At 49.8% G+C, this 20,109-nt stretch overlaps 1 protein-coding gene across 1 annotated transcript; it reads right to left on the bottom strand.

Annotated features, from left to right (window-relative positions):
* Positions 1–10,899: 10,899 nt before the first annotated feature.
* On the bottom strand, positions 10,900–15,379 carry cbln18 (cerebellin 18). The gene is made up of 4 exons (XM_088940103.1): positions 15,280–15,379; positions 14,615–14,794; positions 12,088–12,219; positions 10,900–11,204 (listed from the first exon to the last, which is right to left on the bottom strand). The coding sequence occupies exons 1-4, from the start codon at positions 15,377–15,379 to the stop codon at positions 10,900–10,902; spliced, it is 717 nt and encodes a 238-aa protein (XP_088796229.1).
* Between the last annotated feature and the right edge of the window lie 4,730 nt (positions 15,380–20,109).

Raw genomic sequence — 20,109 nt, 5'->3', positions numbered from 1 at the left:
TTATTGGCATGACTAAAATTCCAGTGCTGCCAAAGCAGTTACACAAAACAGTGAACAGGGCTCCCTGTGTGAATGTCATGGACCAGTGTAAGACAGTATCTTACTCAGCTCAAGCTGCGCGTGGCGTGGGGCCACTGCCCCTCATGCCAGAATGACTGCATGAAGGAGCAGGCACACAGGGAGGGGAGCTGAGGCACACACACACACACACACACACACACACACAAGTGCTGTCAGCCAGCGAAGTGACCCCAGCTCGAACCCACGACCGCAGAGCTCATCCTGGGCTCAGGCGTGTGTCTCTACTGGCTGACCCACTTGTTCGACATCTCTTTTCTGTACATAGCACAGCTGCACGTGCAAGGGATTCTTGTTAACTATCGGTGCCCAGATGCTCGCACCCGGGTTTCAGCACCTTATTGGAGAGCCCACTCATCCCGCTCCACTGCTGTTGCAAGTTTCACTGGTGTCACTGGTTTCTCTCTCTCCTGGACTCTGTGGACCAGAAAATCCTGACTGCATGTCCCTGGTGAAGCTGTTCTCCCAGCCAAGTCAAATGTCCTGGTAATTGCGATTTCTGTGCTGTGCACATGCGCCCCTGCCAAATCCGAACGTTCTTATTTCAGCCTTGCCTGGCTATAACAGGAGTGACATCCTCACATGGGACAAGCACATTTTTCAGTTTACACACTACGCAAAGCGCTCCAGTGTGTCTGTGATTAACAGTGTCTGTATCTCTGTGTGTCTGTGATTAACAGTGTCTGTATCTCTGTGATCAGTGTGTGACTGTGATTAACAGTGTCTGTATCTCTGTGTTCCAGTGTGTGACTGTGATTAACAGTGTCTGTATCTGTGTTCCAGTGTGTGACTGTGATTAACAGTGTCTGTATCTCTGTGATCAGTGTGTGACTGTGATTAACAGTGTCTGTATCTCTGTGTTCCAGTGTGTGTCTGTGATTAACAGTGTCTGTATCCCTGTGTTCCAGTGTGTCTGTATCTCTGTGTTCCAGTGTGTGTCTGTGATTAATAGTGTCTGTATCTCTGTGATCAGTGTGTGACTGTGATTAACAGTGTCTGTATCCCTGTGTTCCAGTGTGTCTGTATCTCTGTGTTCCAGTGTGTGTCTGTGATTAACACTGTCTGTATCTCTGTGATCAGTGTGTGACTGTGATTAACAGTGTCTGTATCTCTGTGTTCCAGTGTGTCTGTGATTAACACTGTCTGTATTTCTGTGTTCCAGTGTGTGACTGTGATTAACAGTGTCTGTATCTCTGTGTTCCAGTGTGTCTGTGATTAACACTGTCTGTATTTCTGTGTTCCAGTGTGTGACTGTGATTAACAGTGTCTGTATCTCTGTGTTCCAATGTGTGACTGTGATTAGCACTGTCTGTATCTCTGTGTTCCAGTGTGTGACTGTGATTAACAGTGTCTGTATCCCTGTGTTCCAGTGTGTGTCTGTGATTAACACTGTCTGTATCTCTGTGTTTCAGAATGGCTGTGGCTGTACAGTGCTGCAGGTAGGTCTGTTTCCTGTTGTTCAAAACACAGTACAGCTATCAAGGATTAATATTAATGAGTATTGAGATACGGTGAGAAATGTACTGATGAGAGAAGGAGAAATAATCTGAACTGAGGTTTACTGCACATTTACTTCATTTCCCTGCGAAGACATTTGTCTCCAGCTCTCAGTGGGGAGGAGAGCAGAGTGATGAAGCCAGTTCAGAGATGGGGATTATTAGGAGGCCATGACTGGTAAAGGCCAAGGGGAAATCTGGCCAGGAAACCAGAGTACCAGAAAGACACTATACAAGTGTAATGAAATTATTATGATGAAACTGGCAGGATGGATGTTAATGCGTGGGCTAGACCATAGAACGCACTTGAGCCTAACTGTGGCATTAACACATACAGTCCGACCCCTTCTCCAAGTCATGGAGCTGCTGCAGGTGCCCTGTCAGAAACTGATGGGACGAGCTTCCCATCACCTGCTTCGTACAGTCACATCGCGAGAGTCTCCTGGAAAGACACGGAAAGGTGGCCCGAGACATAGCTGGCGGGCTGCTCTGCGCCAGCGTTGCTCAGTGACAACACACCGGGTGCACACTCGTGCTCCGACGAGCTGTGAAACCCCTTGACGTGCCAGACAAGCAATACTTGTTACATCACGCCCCCCAGAGAACTCACCCCACTTAATCAGCTCCTTCACATTCCAGTGCAGTTTCCAATTAACTAATCAGACACACCTCCTCCCACCTGCCTACGTCAACCAGCCTGACACACCACTCCTTGCTCAGCAGTGGGCTTCACCTAGCTAGAGCTGCGCTGTTCTCCGTTTCAAATCAAATCAAAGTTTATTGATCAAATGCACAACAACACAGCGTGCGGCAGTAGTGGCTGGCAATGAAACGTCTTTTCCGCGAGCTCACAAAAATCACAAGAATCCCCAAAACACAAAAACCACAAAATTGAGGTGATGAAAATAAGGTTACATAATAATAGATGTAATAGAAATGGAATAAAACTCAATATGAGTAGAGCTGGTGTGTGCAATATATCCAAGCAGTGCAGTTGTGCTGAATACAGTGAAAACTGTGTGTCCATGTAGCCATTACAGGTGATTTGCTAAAGGAGCTGCAGGTTGGCTATTTAGCAGGCTTACTGCCTGGAGGTAGAAGCTGTTCTGTAGTCTGTTTGTTTTGCAAGATTTCTGGGTTTTGTTTTTGGCTCTGACCCCCCTGGCTTTGCCTCTGACTTCGTCTTCTGGATCTCGGCTTGGTGGTTGTGGAGGTACTGGTGTTTTGACCCTGGCCTGACCTCCTGACCCATGTTTTTTGGATAAACTCCTGCCAGTACTTCTGAGTTCGGAGGTTTCTGCTTCCGGTCCTTCTTCCACACCGTAACAGCTGGCTTCAGTGGGCTCACTCTCGCGCTCTGACGGGCTGTCGACCCCCCCTGACACGACAAACTGAATGGTTGTTCGGGGTGGTTGTACTAATGGCTGTACGCAGTGCGGTTTTCTTTTCCTTCCTGCTCTTTTGCCCACCTCAGAAGGGTTAGGAGGTGCTGGCTGCACCCCACTACTGCTGTGGCACATCGACATTGACGAAACAGTGTCATTGGCATATCGCAGCATGGTGGTGCTGTGCCAGATTGAAAGATGGTGTTGTTGTGGCACATTGACCCTGCTGTTTTGCGGTGGCTCCGAGACACAGTGTTGTATTTTTGGGCACTTTGGTATGATGTTGTGTTGTGACACATTGAAACACCCTGTTGTTTTGTGGTTTTGCTCATCATGTGACACAACAGGCATTTCTGCTCTGACATTAGTCAAGAGAGGAGTGGACAGATACAGTGCAGTGCATTCTGGGTCTGAAGGGAGTGTCTTCCACCGACAGGCTACGGGAACCGAATCTCTTTAGTCTTGAGCAGATATAACTACAAGATGGCTTCATCTGAGTGTTCAAAATCCTCACAGTTAGTCCGGTGTACTTCTTCAGAACCAACAGCGAAACATGCCGCCAGAGAACACCAGTGGAGATGCATGGAAGTACATTTAAGACCAAGGACAGGAGGCTCCCTTCTTTACACAAAGGGTGGTGGGAGTGGGGAACAATCTACTGTACGTACCCCACCATGAGGTTGAAGCTGGCCTCTTTCAGCAAACAGCTGGAAGAGATCCTCAGACCAGTGAGCTGCTATACAAGACATGAATTAATCGTTTGGGCTCCTTTCTTATGCACTTAGGACACAGTGCTGGTGTCCCCGTGTGTGCCTGCGCTGCCCTGAGGCTGGAAGCGAGTGTACTGACAGGGAAATCGCAGGGGAATGTGCGGAATGTCTGTGTTTATCCCAGCTTATCGCTCGTTCCTTCCCCGATGCCAGACAGCGCTGAGACGCTACAGCCCCTCGCCGTGGGCTCTCAAGGGATATGAAGCGCAAAAGGCTGACTTTCCATAACGCGGTAAAACAAGAAAAAAAGACCCCGAACGCTGCTCCTTCCTGGGGTCCGTACGAAAAGGCGAGCAAATACTGCCTGTTTCTTTGTTTCCTGTGCAAAGCTCCCTCACTTCACAGGCACGGGCATGGTGCCTGGCTCAAAATAAACATTTCCCCCAAAAAAGCGTAAAGAGGCGGATACGTGTACAAACAGACGAGCAGGGAGCCACAGCGGTGACGTCATCGATTGCGTACGCGCCGCGCAGTATCTCGCCGACGAGCAAGCGGTCAAGACACGGAGCCGCTCCGGACTCGGATGCGGGTTCCAGCTGGTGCTCCCGCTGGAGCTGCGAGGTCCTGTCGGCGTTTCTGCCCCGTCTGGGCTGACAGCCGCGAGCAGCGCGCCCCCTTGAACAGCCCCAGGTATTACAGCTGTTCTGTGTGACTGGTAAAAAGACGGAGTGTTATACCGCGCAGCCGCAGAAATAAGGAGGGTCACCGAAGTGTCAGCCAGCTCATTCTGCGCTATAGTTTTTTTTAAATTATTGTTGTGAAACGTATTAGCTGGTGACATCCCTCCTGGTTTACAGTATATTACTATACTATTATATGTAATATTATATACAACTGCATATTAAGCAATCACTTATCCCCGCAGTTCAACCCAGCTCATTCTCATGGACAATAAACACTGACACGCTCTGTCTGAACTCAACCTGCAGCTCCGCAAATAACTCTTATTTCCCTTAGTAGAACAGCAAATATTCTTACACCAATCCACCTGCAGGACTGAAGCAATGTGTCTTTCACCGTGTTGGTAGATACTGTTGTAGCTCACTGGTTCATTCATTGAAGGATCTCAAACAACCGTTTGCAAGATGCCAGGGTATCTCTTCAACAACTTGCCTGGGCTTGTTCACCTCTCCCACCAGCCTTACTGTAAAGAAACATCTCCCGTCCCAATTGGAGGATTCCCCCCAGCCGTTTCTGGAAAGAAGCCAGGATAATGGCTTCAACTACAAGTCCCGAAAGCTTGTTCTCCACTCCCACCACCCTTAGAGTAAAGAGGTGCCTCCTTTTATGAGTTTTCCCTTCATCCGCATTGGTCCTCCTTCGCTTGCACTTGAAGTCCGTGAAGTCCCAGACACACACACACTTCATGCTAACACACAATGACATAGGTGTGGCACAGTTATGTAGCAGTCACACACCCTCTAGTTAAACGCTACAGATAAAAACACACAGAGACGTACAGTACAGGCCAATTTGCTGATAAACACACACACAGACGTTATACACACCCACACTGACACTGTATTCACACCCATCTCTAGGTCTGAATTAAACACCTCCTGGAAGTGTACAGTAATTTAAATATGAGCAAATGGATTAAACATAATTTTATTCAAATACATGTAAAACACAGTGAAATAGATTTTAAACATGTTCATATATATAAGCATTCATAAGTGAATATATCATTCAAGTGAATCAATATACAGTATACTGCACATCAAAAGAAATCTAACACTTGCGCATGTAGGATTTTAGAAAATGATCATGTGGATTTTGGATGCTAATTAAATGACTTAAGTGCCGTTTTGATTAATTTGTCAGTATTGATTGTCAGTGACACACCCTGTTGACTCTGTTGCATAAATGACAGAGATGATGTCATGATTGATCTAGTCACCAAATGAGCTTTGACAACTTGTGGCATCTTGGGTTCAGAGATCAGTGAACAGGCCTGTGCTTGTCCAGGGCTCAGAGACCAGCGATCAGACCCAGGCTTCTCCAGGGCTCAGAGACCAGCAATCAGACCCAGGCTTCTCCAGGGCTCAGAGACCAGGGGTCAGACACAGGCTTGTCCAGGGCTCAGAGAGCAGCGATCAGACACAGGCTTGTCCAGGGCTCAGAGAGCAGCGATCAGACACAGGCTTGTCCAGGGCTCAGAGACCAGCGATCAAACACAGGCTTGTCCAGGGCTCAGAGACCAGTGGTCAGACACAAGGTTGTCCAGGGCTCAGAGACCAGAGATCAGACACAGGCTCGTCCAGGGCTCAGAGTCCAGCGATCAGACACAGGCTCGTCCAGGGCTCAGAGTCCAGAGATCAGGATGAGGCTTGTCCAGGGCTCAAAGACCAGTGGTCAGACACAAGGTTGTCCAGGGCTCAGAGACCAGCAATCAGGCACAGGCCTGTCCGGTGCTCAGAGACCAGTGAACAGGCACGTGCTTGATCACATTCTGTGATAGGAAATGGACAAAATCCCACAATGGCTGCATCTGCAACCTAGGGCAAAACAACCCACCAGCACCACACATGTACTGTACACACACTGCTGGGCTGTGACAGCACACTTGACCCACTGTGGATCAGCTCTGCTGATGACAAGTGTCAATCAGCACACAAATTCACATGCCGTGTCTGCTCAGTACATTGCCAGAACATCTGCTGCAAGAGAGGGTTTTGTCAGTTACCTGACAACTTTAGCAGCTTGGTGTAGTTGTGAGTGATGTATTACTTTGATGCTTAATATTCTTCAGTGCATGTCAGAGATAAAGCAATATTTCCATACTTCTCTTCCATCTGGGAAAGGTCAGTACCGTGTACAGGCACACACGCACCAGTGTTGGTTCAGTTGCGTAGCAGAGCTTGGAAATCGGAGATTACGCTATCAGTACAGGGAGGCTACCAGCTGGAGCCTCCACCCCAAAACTCACACAGCCTGCCTGGACACAGGGAGCTGGACTGATAGGGCAAGGGAGGGACCAGATTACAGGGTGCGCAGGCCAGCCACAATGAGAGGAAGTAGGCAGGAAAGTGGCGGGTGGGACGATACTTGGAGGTGCGCAGGGAGAACAGCCAGGGCAAACGCAAGAGTTTGCAGAGCAGGAGGAGCTGAGAGGCAGGGGCTCCTAGACACTGCGTCCAATTCTCTCCACATGGGGATGTACAGTACATCACATAAAATATAACAGAGAGACGAGCTCACTGTCTGTTCTTCAGTCTGTAACAGGTGCCGAGAGGCTCATGTGATCCGCAAGGCCAGAGCGAGTTGACAAGTGCTATTACTAAGGGGTGTGAACTCCGGTCCAACCCCTTTGTTGAAGTTTGTCATTTGTAAATACTTCGCGGAACGTTTGAGATTTCGTTTTTTGTTTCACAGGGAGGTTGTGGGTTACAGTGTGTAAAGAAAGCGGGGATAAATCATAATTTAATGTGCCTTGATTTCACGTGGGTGGGCAAAAACAGAACGGGCATGTAGGCCTGCGATAGGCACTGTAGAGGGATGGGGCAGGAGAGAGACAGAGACAGAGACAGAGACAGAGACAGAGACAGAGACAGAGACAGAGACAGAGACAGAGACAGAGACAGAGAGACAGAGAGACAGAGAGAGGCAGAGCCAGAGATGTACTTTCTGCTGCACTGGGAGAAACACTCTGGGATTAGACACACAATCTCCCCTCACATAACAAACCTAATCCCAGAATTCCCACACCTGCCAGGATCAGAACCGCTCCTACTCCTAATGGGAGAGAAAAACTCAGGAGAGCTGAAGGATGTGATCTCCTCTTATAGCCCGAGCAACAGTGAGCCTGTCTCTCAGTAATGTTCTATGTTTTATACATTTTTGTTTTAAGTGATGTACACAGCAGCCCAGAGTGACCCCTGACCCTGTCGCTGTCCTCCTGTCTGTGTCTGGACACAGCAGCCCAGAGTGACCCCTGACCCTGTCGCTGTCCTCCTGCCTGTGTCTGGACACAGCAGCCCAGAGTGACCCCTGACCCTGTCGCTGTCCTCCTGCCTGTGTCTGGACACAGCAGCCCAGAGTGACCCCTGACCCTGTCGCTGTCCTCCTGTCTGTGTCTGGACATGTCTTCTGTGTTCCTCTTCATCATACCCTATCTCTCTTCCTCTTCCTCACTCTTGGTGCCCCTCATGCTCTTCCTCCCCCTCTTTATGTCTCTGCTGCTCTTCCTCGCTTGTCCACATCTTCCTGTCAGAGTCCAGCGGGGGGGGGGCAGCATTCCACAAATATTCCGCAGCTCGTAAATCCGGCTCTTTTTTTTCCCTTGGCTAAGAAGACACAGTGAAGCTGAGAGGCGGCCTGCGAAAAGCCTCCCGAAATCCCTCTGAATTGAGGAGTCCCAGTAGGCCTGTTAAAAGTTTCCTGTGCATATTAAGTGCGTTTATTATTTATTCAGCCAGAACGTCATGTTGAGTTAAAGGCCTCTCTTGAAAAAGGAGCCGTAACCCTAGTGAGTGTTCAGGACTCGAGCCTGATGTTGAGTGTGTGTTGTGGGGTTGGTCGTGACTCTACAGTTGCCACTCAGGGAGTTTGTGGCTCTGTGGCTCAGGATCCGCGACTGTGGCTGGAAGGTTGCAGGTTTAAATCCCACGACCGGCAGAGGAATCCTACTCCGTTGGGCCCCTTAACCAGGCCCCCTTAAGGGCAAGGCCCTTAACCCCAGCTGCTCCAGGGGCGCCGTACGAATGGCCGACCCTGCGCTCTGACCCCCAGCTTCTCTCTCCCTGTCTGTGTGTCTCATGGAGAGCAAGCTGGGGTCTGCGAAAAGACACATTCCTCATGCAAGAAATTGTATAGGGCCAATAAAGTGATCTTATCTTATCTTAATACACCCTGCATCCAGCTTTGAATATGAGCCACATGGAGGAGAAAGCGAGAGCACCACCTACTGGCCGTCTGTAGTCACTGCAAGCAAGGCAGGAGACCTGAGTTTCCCCAGAGGTTTCCAGTCCAGGTTTTCCCCAGTCCCAGCCTCGCTGAGCACCGACCTGTGACTAGATCAGGACTCCAGGAGGGACAGCTGCCGAATGTCTTCCTTTTCTAAAGCGTGAAAGATACATTTTTTTTAAAAAAAAGCACCGTGCACGCACTGTAGCACAAGCAGTCTGACAGCATGACGAAGACTGCGGCCATGAGTGTCTTCACTGATGCCCATGCACAGCGTAACGCACTCAGACGCCCTGACCCAGTGAAGTCTACTTGTGCAGGAAACCAAGTTTTGTTTTTAATATTAAAGAGCAGGTGAACGGCGTTCCCGAAAGCACAGCCCCTTCAGTAAAGTTCCTGCAGCTTCGCTGTCTATTGGTCACATCCTGATCTGGAGGAAAATTCCGGGTTAGATCCACCCGCCAGACTCGCTGTTAGGATGCTGGTCTGCGTTCTGTCCAACATTTCTCGAAAGGAGTAGGGGTGTTACCTGGTGTCCTGGCCAAATTCCCCCCTGGCCTTTACCAGTCATGGCCTCCTAATAATCCCCATCTCTGAACTGGCTTCATCACTCTGCTCTCCTCCCCACTGAGAGCTGGTGTGTGGGGAGAGGACTGGAGCATCATCCAGGTGGGGCTGCACACTGGTGGTGGTGGTGGAGGGGATCCCCATGACCTGTAAAGAGCTCTGAGTGGAGTGTCCAGAGCTGTGCTACATACTGGAAGTGTCAGGAATTATTATTACAAAGATCTCAATGTGCCCCAACGCAACAATATCTCAGTGTGCTTGTGATACAGTGCTGCTGTCAGAGTGCATCCATGCGGTAATCTGTCTGCCAGTGGGTCCCAGTGTTCTGGGGTGTTACTGGGGTGTTAGTGTGTATTATAACAGTACCATTGTGTCCAGAATGTCCAACAGAGTGCTATATAAGTGTAAGGAATAATAATGCTTTAATATAATAATAATAATAATATTAGTGGTGTGTCACTGGCGTTGTTCTGGGAGAGGGGAGCAACATCACACTGATGTCAGATTGATCTTCAGCTCGGTGGTTTTGAATGATCACCAGTTATCTGATCACAGCCCAGGTGATCCAGGTGTTTTCAAACAACACCTGCTACTGACCCAAACACCACAATTCGTATTTGACTGCATGCATAGGCCACATCTGACCCTTACACCACAGGTTGTCTTAATGAATTCAGGCTGGCACAAGTGTTATCTGCCCGCTGGTGACAGAAATTAGCTGGGGGAGATCTGGGGGGTGATTTCTTCTTGCAGTCCGGACCAGCAGGGCCCTGATAGACAAAGGCAATGAGCTGCTGCAGGAACTGATAACCACTGAACGTTCTGAAAGAAGGAAACCTTTATTTAAGACAGGAACCACGCATGACAGGCTGAATGTTGGCACTCTTGGAAGCCCAAGGCAGGCTGTGTCTAGAGAGGTGGGGGAGCTGAGGGGAGAGAAGAGGGTTTTGGGAAGGGTGTCTGTCAGTGTGTCAGAATGAGATTGTGGAAATAAGTGTGTCTCAGTGTGTCACTGTCTCAGAGTCTCGCTGTCAGGGTAGAAGTGTATCCCAGTGTCTCACTGTCAGTGTCTCAGCGTGTTACTGTCTCAGTGTCTTAGTGGGTCAGTATGTGTCGGTAGCCGAGTGTTTCAGAGTATGTCAGTGCGTCTCAGCTTGTGTCTGTGTCAGTGTGCGTCAGCGAATCTGTGTGTCGGTGTGTCTCCGTGTGCGTCAGTGTATCTCGGTGTGTCTCAGCGTGTCTCAGCGTGCCTCTTGTCAGTTCTGCAGGGTGGGGCACACCAGGTAGCCAGAGAACATGTTGTGTCGGTGTGTCGGTGTGTCGGTGTGTCGGTGTGTCTCAGCATGTCTCAGCGTGCGTCAGCGTCTCAACGTGCGTCAGTGTGTCTCAGCGTGTCTCAGCGTCAGTTCTGCAGGGTGGGGTACACCATGAAGCCAGAAAAGGTGTTGTGTCTCAGCGTGCGTCAGCGTGCGTCAGCGTGTCTCAGCGTGCGTCAGTGTGCGTCAGTGTGTCTCGGCGTCTCTCAGCGTGTCTCAGTGTCAGTTCTGCAGGGTGGGGTACACCATGAAGCCAGAAAAGGTGTTGTGTCTCAGCATGTGTCTCAGCATGTGTCTCAGCATGTGTCTCAGTGTGTCTCAGTGTGTCTCAGTGTCTCAGCGTGCGTCAGCGTGCGTCAGCGTGTCTCAGCGTGTCTCAGTGTCAGTTCTGCAGGGTGGGGTACACCATGAAGCCAGAGAAGGTGTTGTGCTGGTTGGTGTCCCCACAGAGCTGTCTGCCGGACAGCAGGCGGACATAGACCTGGTCCCCAGCGGCCAGGGGCAGCAGCACGGTCTGGGAGCCGCTGTCCTCCGAGTCCTCGCGGTTGTCCTCCCACACTGAGGCCACCACGTCGCTGTTCCGGATCAGGCTGACCTGGTGGTAGAGCCGGTTACCAGCTGCGCCCACGTTGGAGTAGGCCGAGAAGGAGAAGGAGTACAGGCCGGTCCGGGGCGCGGTGAAGGCACCTGAGAGGGAGGAAGGGAGTAACGGTCAGAATACAGTGTGTCAATGTGTCAAAACATCAGTGTCAATATATCAGTGTCTCGCTGTCTCAGCCTCTCAGTGTGTCAATATATCAGTGTCTCGCTGTCCCAGCCTCTCAGTGTGTCAATATATCAGTGTCTCGCTGTCCCAGCCTCTCACTGTGTCAATATATCAGTGTCTCGCTGTCCCAGCCTCTCAGTGTGTCAATATATCAGTGTCTCGCTGTCTCAGCCTCTCACTGTATCAATATATCAGTGTCTCGCTGTCCCAGCCTCTCAGTGTGTCAATATATCAGTGTCTCGCTGTCTCAGCCTCTCACTGTGTCAATATATCAGTGTCTCGCTGTCTCAGCCTCTCACTGTGTCAATATATCAGTGTCTCGCTGTCTCAGCCTCTCACTGTGTCAATATATCAGTGTCTCGCTGTCCCAGCCTCTCAGTGTGTCAATATATCACTGTCTCAGCCTCTCAGTGTGTCAATATAACAGTGTCTCGCTGTCCCAGCCTCTCACTGTGTCAATATAACAATGTCTCGCTGTCTCAGCCTCTCAGTGTGTCAATACACCAGTGTCTCACCAGTTTGTCTGTGCGACAGTGTGCCTATGTGTCAGTGTGACGGTGAGTTAGTGTCTCAATGATGCAGTGTCTCAGTATGTCAGTGTGACAGTGTATCAGAATATCAGTTTGTCAGTGTGTCAACACCTCAGTGATGCAGTGTCTCAGTGTGACAGTGTATCAGTGTGAAAGTGCCTTTGTGTACCAGTGTGTCAGTGTGACAATGGATCAGAATATTAGTCTGTCAGTATCTCTGTGTATCAGTTTGTCAATGTCTCAGTGTACCAGTGTATCAGTGTGCCATCTGTACCCAGTGCAGGATTGTACCCTTGCCCCTGGTTGATCAGGACGGTGTTGTAGGGGATGGGCATGCTGCTGGTGAAGGGACCGTAACAGCCAGCTAAGGAATCCATCACTGCAGTGAACGCCACCTTCACGTCTCCTGAGAGAGGGACAGAGAGAACATTGGACCAAAGATAAGAAACAGCAAAAAGAAACAGACCCTGACAGACCACAGTCTGGTCATAGAAACTGGACACAGGCAGAGCTGGCTGTCCAGAGAGGACAGGCTCAGTGTCCACAGCCTGGTCATAGAAACTGGACACAGGCAGAGCTGGCTGTCCAGAGAGGACAGGCTCAGTGTCCACAGCCTGGTCATAGAAACTGGACACAGGCAGAGCTGGCTGTCCAGAGAGGACAGGCTCAGTGTCCACAGCCTGGTCATAGAAACTGGACACAGGCAGAGCTGGCTGTCCAGAGAGGACAGGCTCAGTGACCACAGCCTGGTCATAGAAACTGGACACAGGCAGAGCTGGCTGTCCATAGAGGACAGGCTCAGTGTCCACAGCCTGGACATAGAAACTGGACACAGGCAGAGCTGGCTGTCCAGAGAGGACAGACTCAGTGTCCACAGCCTGGTCATAGAAACTGGACACAGGCAGACCAGGCTGTCCAGAGAAGACAGGCTCAGTGTCCACAGCCTGGACATAGAAACTGGACACAGGCAGACCAGGCTGTCCAGAGAGGACAGGCTCAGTGTCCACAGCCTGGACATAGAAACTGGACACAGGCAGACCAGGCTGTCCAGAGAGGACAGGCTCAGTGTCCACAGCCTGGACATAGAAACTGGACACAGGCAGACCTAGCTGCCCAGAGGGGATGAGGGAGAGAGGATGATGGGGGGGGGGGAGAGAGGGACAGAAAGCTCTTTTTTACTTTTGTAGAGAGCTAGGGACCCTAGTGCAGCCAACACAGTCACACACTCTGGCAAATACAAACATGCTGATGGTGTCCGCTCTCAAAAACGAGCTTTTATCTCCTCCTTTCCTTCTTAAAGGCCCAAATATGAGGAGACACAGCTCGTGCGTGGAACACAGAAACAATCTTTTCTGTTTGTTTGTTTAAAGGGATGAAGTGATTTATTGTGAGGGAGGAGTTTCCACATGTTAAACAGCTGGAGGTGCTGGACTGGAGTGTTGTTTTCAGGAGTGCATCTGGGCCGTTTTGGCAGGCGGAACTCTCCTGGACCCTGGATCATGTGTGGACCCTGTAAAAGTACTGCGGACACTCCTACAGATCCTGTTTGAAGGTCTGTCCAATACCTGTGAGTACCTGGAATGTGACCTGTTCCATTATACAAATATCTAGTATATAGCACAGTGTTGCTGTTCAAACCCTTAATTCTGGGGAGTCAGGAATCCAGTCCCATTGGACAGTGCTATCTGGTGCACTCTCTCACTGCTGCCATCTAGTGGCTGCCAGGTGCAGAATAAAATGATGTCATTCTGTGGGAAGTACAGTAGGCAGTGCCTTTCTGGCTAATGATGTATTTACATACACCTTTGTGCACATATTGTAATTAGAGCTATGGGCTTAGTTTGGGAAGATAAGTCTGCTGACAGTGTGACCGTACACCATGGAGATAAGTGTGACAGTGTATCAGTGTTTTAGTATAACAGTGCGACTCAGTAACCAATGTTAATATTTAACTGCACAAGTGTGCTGTGGTAGGGGAGTAATTAAGGTCAGATGTGAAGCATGAAAGTGAAAATCCTCCTTTCAAAACTCCTAAAACTTTGAGACCTCCTCTAGCAGTTGGGGGGCTGCCTTGTTTCATTGTGATTATGCTCTGTACAAGCAGATCTGTAAAAAAGTTTCAGAGAAGCTGTTTTATTGTTAGGTAATATAAGATTGCAGTACTCATACACAGATGCTTAGATATTTTAGCTACTATAATAATATCCGTCCACTTCTAGAGCTCTTTTTCTGGACACTCCACTCAAAGCTCTTTACAGGTCATGGGGATCCCCTCCACCCCCACCAGTGTGCAGCCCCACCTGGATGATGCTCCAGTCCTCTCCCCACACACCAGCTCTCAGTGGGGAGGGGAGCAGAGTGATGAAGCCAGTTCAGAGATGGGGATTATTAGGAGGCCATGACTGGTAAAGGCCAGGACACTGGGGCAACACCTCGACTCCCTTGGATTTTTAATGACCACAGAGAGTCAGGACCTCAGTTTTATGTCTCATCTAAAGGACGGCACCTTTTTACAGTACAGTGTCCCCATCACTATACTGGGGCATTAGGACCCACACAGACCGCAGGGTGAGCGCCCCCTACTGGCCCCACTAACACCTCTTCCAGCAGCAGCCTCAGCTTTCCCAGGAGTCTCCCATCCAGGTACTGGCCAGGCTCACACTGCTGAGCTCCAGTGGGGCTGCCAGCTGGGGGCTGCAGGGTGATACAGCTGCTGGCTCTATAAATATATTGACAGTTATATATGTATTTATACAAATCCCCTTCATTGCAACCTTTCTTTCATTCATCAAATGTCCTACCTGTGACCTCGCTGATGTCAGCCTTCAGCTTTCCCAGGGCCGTGAACAAGTCCCCAAACTTCGTGAAGAGGGAGTCCTCCAGGTCGTTGTAGCGGCTGGCAACACAACAGCAGCCCCGCTGGCGAGAGAACGCACACTTGCAGTCCCACCCAGCACATGGCAGGTCACCTGTCCAGCTCACTGGAGAAGTGGGGGGTGGATGGAGAGGGAATTAGAGTTCGAGAGGACACAGGGAGAGAGAGACAGATTGTAGGACAGAGTGTTAGTGAGGACACAGGGAGAGACAGATTGTAGGACAGAGTGTTAGAGAGGACACAGGGAGAGACAGATTTTAGAACAGAGTGTTAGAGAGGACATAGGGAGAGAGAGACAGATTGTAGGACAGAGTGTTAGTGAGGACACAGGGAAAGACAGATTGTAGGACAGAGTGTTAGAGAGGACACAGGGAGAGACAGATTTTAGAACAGAGTGTTTGAGAGGACATAGGGAGAGAGAGACAGATTGTAGGACAGAGTGTTAGTGAGAACACAGAGAGAGACAGATTGTAGGACAGAGTGTTAGAGAGGACACAGGGGGAGACAGATTGCAGGACACAGTGTTAGAGAGGACACAGCTCAAGGAGGGAGTTTTACACAACGAAACAGCGGTCGACGAAACACACACACCTGCCGCCTCTTGCATGAGGCTCCACGTGGAGCTCTGAGCACTGACACACAGAGACAGCGCCCCCCAGAGGCACACAGCCAGTGCAGCAGCTGTCTTCATCGTCCGGCAGTACAGATAGACACGGGTAGCCTGGCGAAAGATATAAAGATATAAAGATATAAAGATATAAAGATAACATGGCAAAATGAAGTACAGCTAGATGTTTGACTGGTATTGTTTTCTTTCATTAAGAATTGTTAACCTAGTTGTTGTCACACCCAACAGATTTTTCATGTCTCGGCTCACTGCTGTTAACCCTGTGTCCTCACACGGGGGAGAGTGACCCACATCACAGGCAGCACAGCCCCATACCGGAGGACCAGTGCTGCTCGCAGGAGGGGTGCGTCCCTCTTCCAGAACCCCTTGCTAATTGGAGGAAAGATGTGTCCCTCACCCACAGCTGTGAACTGATTGGAAGAAAGACGCGTCCCTCACCCACAGCTCTGCACTGATTGGAGGACAGGTGCGTCCCTCAACCCCAGCCCCACACTGACTGGAGGAGAGATGCGTCTCTCAGCTCTGTACTGAATGGAGGTGAGACAGATCCCTTACTCATAGCTCTACACTGATTGGAGGAGAGAAGCATACGTCACCCACAGCTCTGCACTGATAGGAGGAGAGAAGCATATGTCACCCACAGCTCTGCACAGATTGGAGAGATGCGTCCTTCACCCACTGCACTGATCAGAGGAGAGGTGTGTCTCTCACCAACAGGACTGCCCTGGCTCTACACTCAGCAATGCTCACACCAATAGACCCTGATCATCGCAAACAATCACATGCACACAATCACTAACACACACCAATAGACCCTGATCCTCACACACAACCACACGCACACACCCACACACACACAAATAGACCCTGATCCTCACACACAATCACACACACTCAAACACATCTATAGACCCTCATCTTCACACACAATCACACACATCAATAGACCCTGATCCATCTGTATCAATACAGCTACAGTCTCACCTGTAGTGACACTCCTCAGAACAGCATACTGTATAGACACACACAGTTGGACGATAGCCCATTATTCTCACACACAATCACACACACACCAATAGACCCTGATCCTCACACACAATCACACGCACTCACTCACACACACACACCAATAGACCCTGATCCTCACACACAATCACACACACGCCAATAGACCCTGATCCTCACACACAATCACACACATCAATAGACCCTAATCCTCACACACGCTCACACCCACACCTAGAGTCCCTGCTCCTCACACACACTCACACACACACACACCATTCCTGACAGCCAATCAAGGTCCTTTCTTACTCACACTCAACAGACCCGCCTCGACAAGCGACCTGTCCTGTCTGCCAGCCCGGTGCCCAGCGGCCCCCTGCGGACTTACTCTCGGGACGGGGGGGATCTCGCGGTCTTCCTGAGCCCCTGGTGCGCGGAGAGCGTCGGTGCGGCGTTCTGTGCCGGGCCGGTGGGAGGTGTCAGCATTCTATATACTGTCCCTGCCCCCTCGGTCTCTCTCTCTCTCTCCCTGTATCTGCAGCAGGAGTGCCACGCCTCCCCACCCGCCACGCCTCCTCCTCCTCCCTCTCGGGGGTGCGGGCAGATCGGATCGCAGGTGCCGGTGTCGGTTTCCATCCAGCTCACAATGGGCTCCAGGCAGGCCCCCGCCGCGGGTGTCCCGGTTCCCAGCCACACCTGATCCCGTTTGTTCAGCCTCGCTCCGATTGTCGGGGTGACCGCGTTTCGGGAGGAAGTCGGCAGATAAGCATCTCGCGCTCAATGGCAGAGCGTGGATCCGGTGTCGAGGCACCTCCTAGCCCCATTGTGGAGGCAGGGCGTGGGCGCCGGGGCTCCGGTTGGGAATTCTGAGCTCCCCTTGAGGGGGAGGGGGGTGTAACGGTGCCAGGTGAGTTACTGTGGAGGTATTGTCCTGGTGGCTCATTGATGGGATGAGAATATCGTCTCCGTCCCAATTAGGACACAGAGATCTAGGACGTCTCGGGGTCAGCGACAGCTGAGCCTCTATATCCCCTGTGCTCAGTGATACCTGTGGGCTCCAGTCTCCAGTCTCTCCCTGGCATTTGCAGCTGCAGGCAGCAAGACTGGCACGGTTAACCCCCTCCTTCATTACATGGGAAGGCAGCTGCTGGGCAGGCCACAGGCCTCCATCAAGGAGGCATTACTGGATTGGATCGAACACTCCTTCCCCCTGGCAAGCTCAAGCCCTGATGCGCACGTCAGCACAGATATTGCCTGAAGTCATTTTTCCACCAGGTCTGAGATTCCAGTTGCTGGGGTCAATGCTTTCACAGCAAAGATCTCCCACTGACAGCTGGATAGTCACATTGTTCCTCATAGTAGATCAAATATTGGAGGCCTACCTTTCAGATTACGGGCTATTGATGCTTATGCCCTCAGCTGTAGTGATCTAATCTTAATGTTGATTAGGCTAATTAACGTTCATTTTCTAAGATGTCCTTGCCCTCCTCATTCTCGCTCGGCCCCCAGTTTGGATCAGGTCACCTCGATCGAGGCAGATTGGCTCAGTGTCTTCATACCTTCTCCGCTTCTTAATTAATATTAACTCCTTACACTTCTTGAGCGCTTTTCTGCACACTCCACTCAGAGCTCTTTACAGGTCACGGGGATCCCCTCCACCCCCACCAGTGTGCAGCCCCACCTGGATGATGCTCCAGTCCTCTCCCCACACACCAGCTCTCAGTGGGGAGGAGAGCAGAGTGATGAAGCCAGTTCAGAGAGGGGGATTATTAGGAGGCCATGACTGGGAAAGGCCAGGGGGGAATTTGGCCAGGGCGCCAGGGTTACACCCCGACTCTTTTCGAGAAACACCCTGGGATTTTTAATGCCCACAGAGAGTCAGGACCTCGGTTTTACATCTCATCCAAAGGACAGAGGCCTTTTTTTTCTTGATTATCGTCTTGGCTAGGCTCGGGGGGAGCTGATGTTTGATATAGGCTTTTGAGGGTTTTTTTTAAATACCCATCCCCTGATCTGTGCTTTTTCCCCAACACAGCTTTGTCCTGGATTTCTCTGGGAAGCTGCTCGGCCGAGTCTTTGCCATGACCAGCAGAGGGCGCCAGCCGCCCGGAAAAACACGTGAATCTCTACAGCCGGACACACAGGTGGAGACCCGCTGGTGGGTCGCTTTGAAGGCGCACGGGTAGGCACTTAACGAGTAAGCTTATTTCACTACTCACTTGGAATGAATTTTCTAAAACGTCCTGGACTATTTTTGTCACCTGGAATCATCTGTGTGTGCTTGCGTAGAACGTGTAGTTAAATGAAAAATAAAATGCATTTTGATTCCAGGCCACAGGACAGCAGTAAAGGCAAAAAGTTTGAAAGGGGCTGTAGGCACTTAGCTACTGTTGTTATCTATGTAATGAAAACTCAATTTAATAAGATTTCTTAAAAGCAAGCCCTAACTTGCACAAATGTTTGTGTGTATTTGTTTACATTTTAATTGATTCCTATATAACTCTTTTGTAGAAGTCAAGCTACCTGCACTTGCTTTATTAAAAATAAGCATTCACATAATTTTAGTTTTTCTGGCTGTGAAGTGGTTGGCACACTTCGGTTACAGTCATGCAGTGTGATATTGTTGGTGAGAAGAGGCACTTCACTTTTCACTAATGTATCGTTTTGACATTTTGATCAGGTTTTGCGTGGAGTTTAAGTGGAGCTGATTTTGCAGAAAGCAGTGCGATAGATACCACTGCATGATCCGTGTCCGTTCTGTGTTCGCTGATCTGTGAAAGCTGAGTGTGAAATGTGTGTGTGAGTAGTCTGACTTGAGTGTGAGCAGTGTGTGATCTGTGTGCGATCAGTGCACGATACTTACGCAGTTTGTGATCTGCCTGTGATCAGTGAAAGCTGAGTGTGAAATGTGTGTGTGAGTAGTCTGACTTGAGTGTGAGCAGTGTGTGATCTGTGTGCGATCAGTGCACGATACTTACGCAGTTTGTGATCTGCCTGTGATCAGTGAAAGCTGAGTGTGAAATGTGTGTGTGTGTGAGTAGTCTGACTTGAGTGTGAGCAGTGTGTGATCTGTGTGCGATCAGTGTATGATACTTACACAAACAGTTTGTGATCTGCCTGTGATCAGTGAAAGCTGAGTGTGAAATTTGTGTGATTAGTCTGACTTGAGTGTGAGCAGTGTGTGATCTGTGTGCGATCAGTGTATGATACTTACACAAACAGTTTGTGATCTGCCTGTGATCAGTGAAAGCTGAGTGTGAAATTTGTGTGATTAGTCTGACTTGAGTGTGAGCAGTGTGTGATCTGTGTGCGATCAGTGCACGATACCCATATGCCCAATTTGGGATCGGTGCGTGATGAATTATGTGTGTGAACAGAGTGTAGTCAGTGTGGGTTAGATGTGTGATCAGTATTACTTTCTAAGATCAAGTACAGTATAGGTTCGTCAAAAATTTGTCCCCTAAAAATTGAAATAGTGTATTAACAGTGAAGAGGACAACAGGGACCATTTCTGGAAGCAGGTTTATTGAAGGAAGAGACAATATAGGAAGGAGAAAGCAATGCCATGTCCAGACATAAAAACAAGGTTCTTTTCTTAACAAGTACATCAGTGTGTTCGTTTCCTTACACGAGGGACAGTTTTACTTCTGCACAGAAATTCACGCCACCTTCTTTCTGCAGTCATTCTGATTTTTAATGTCAGCCAATTACTAGAATTACTGTTTGATCAACACCATATTAGCGACAGGAGGAGGCTGGTGGAGCAATATTAAGAGATTTGCCTCTGC

The sequence above is a fragment of the Atractosteus spatula genome, chromosome 22, assembly GCF_055471065.1.
Source record: "Atractosteus spatula isolate fAtrSpa1 chromosome 22, fAtrSpa1.hap1, whole genome shotgun sequence".
NCBI lineage: Eukaryota > Metazoa > Chordata > Actinopteri > Semionotiformes > Lepisosteidae > Atractosteus > Atractosteus spatula.
The sequence above is the reverse complement of the archived record's forward strand: the minus strand, read 5'-3'. Positions and strand labels throughout refer to the sequence as shown.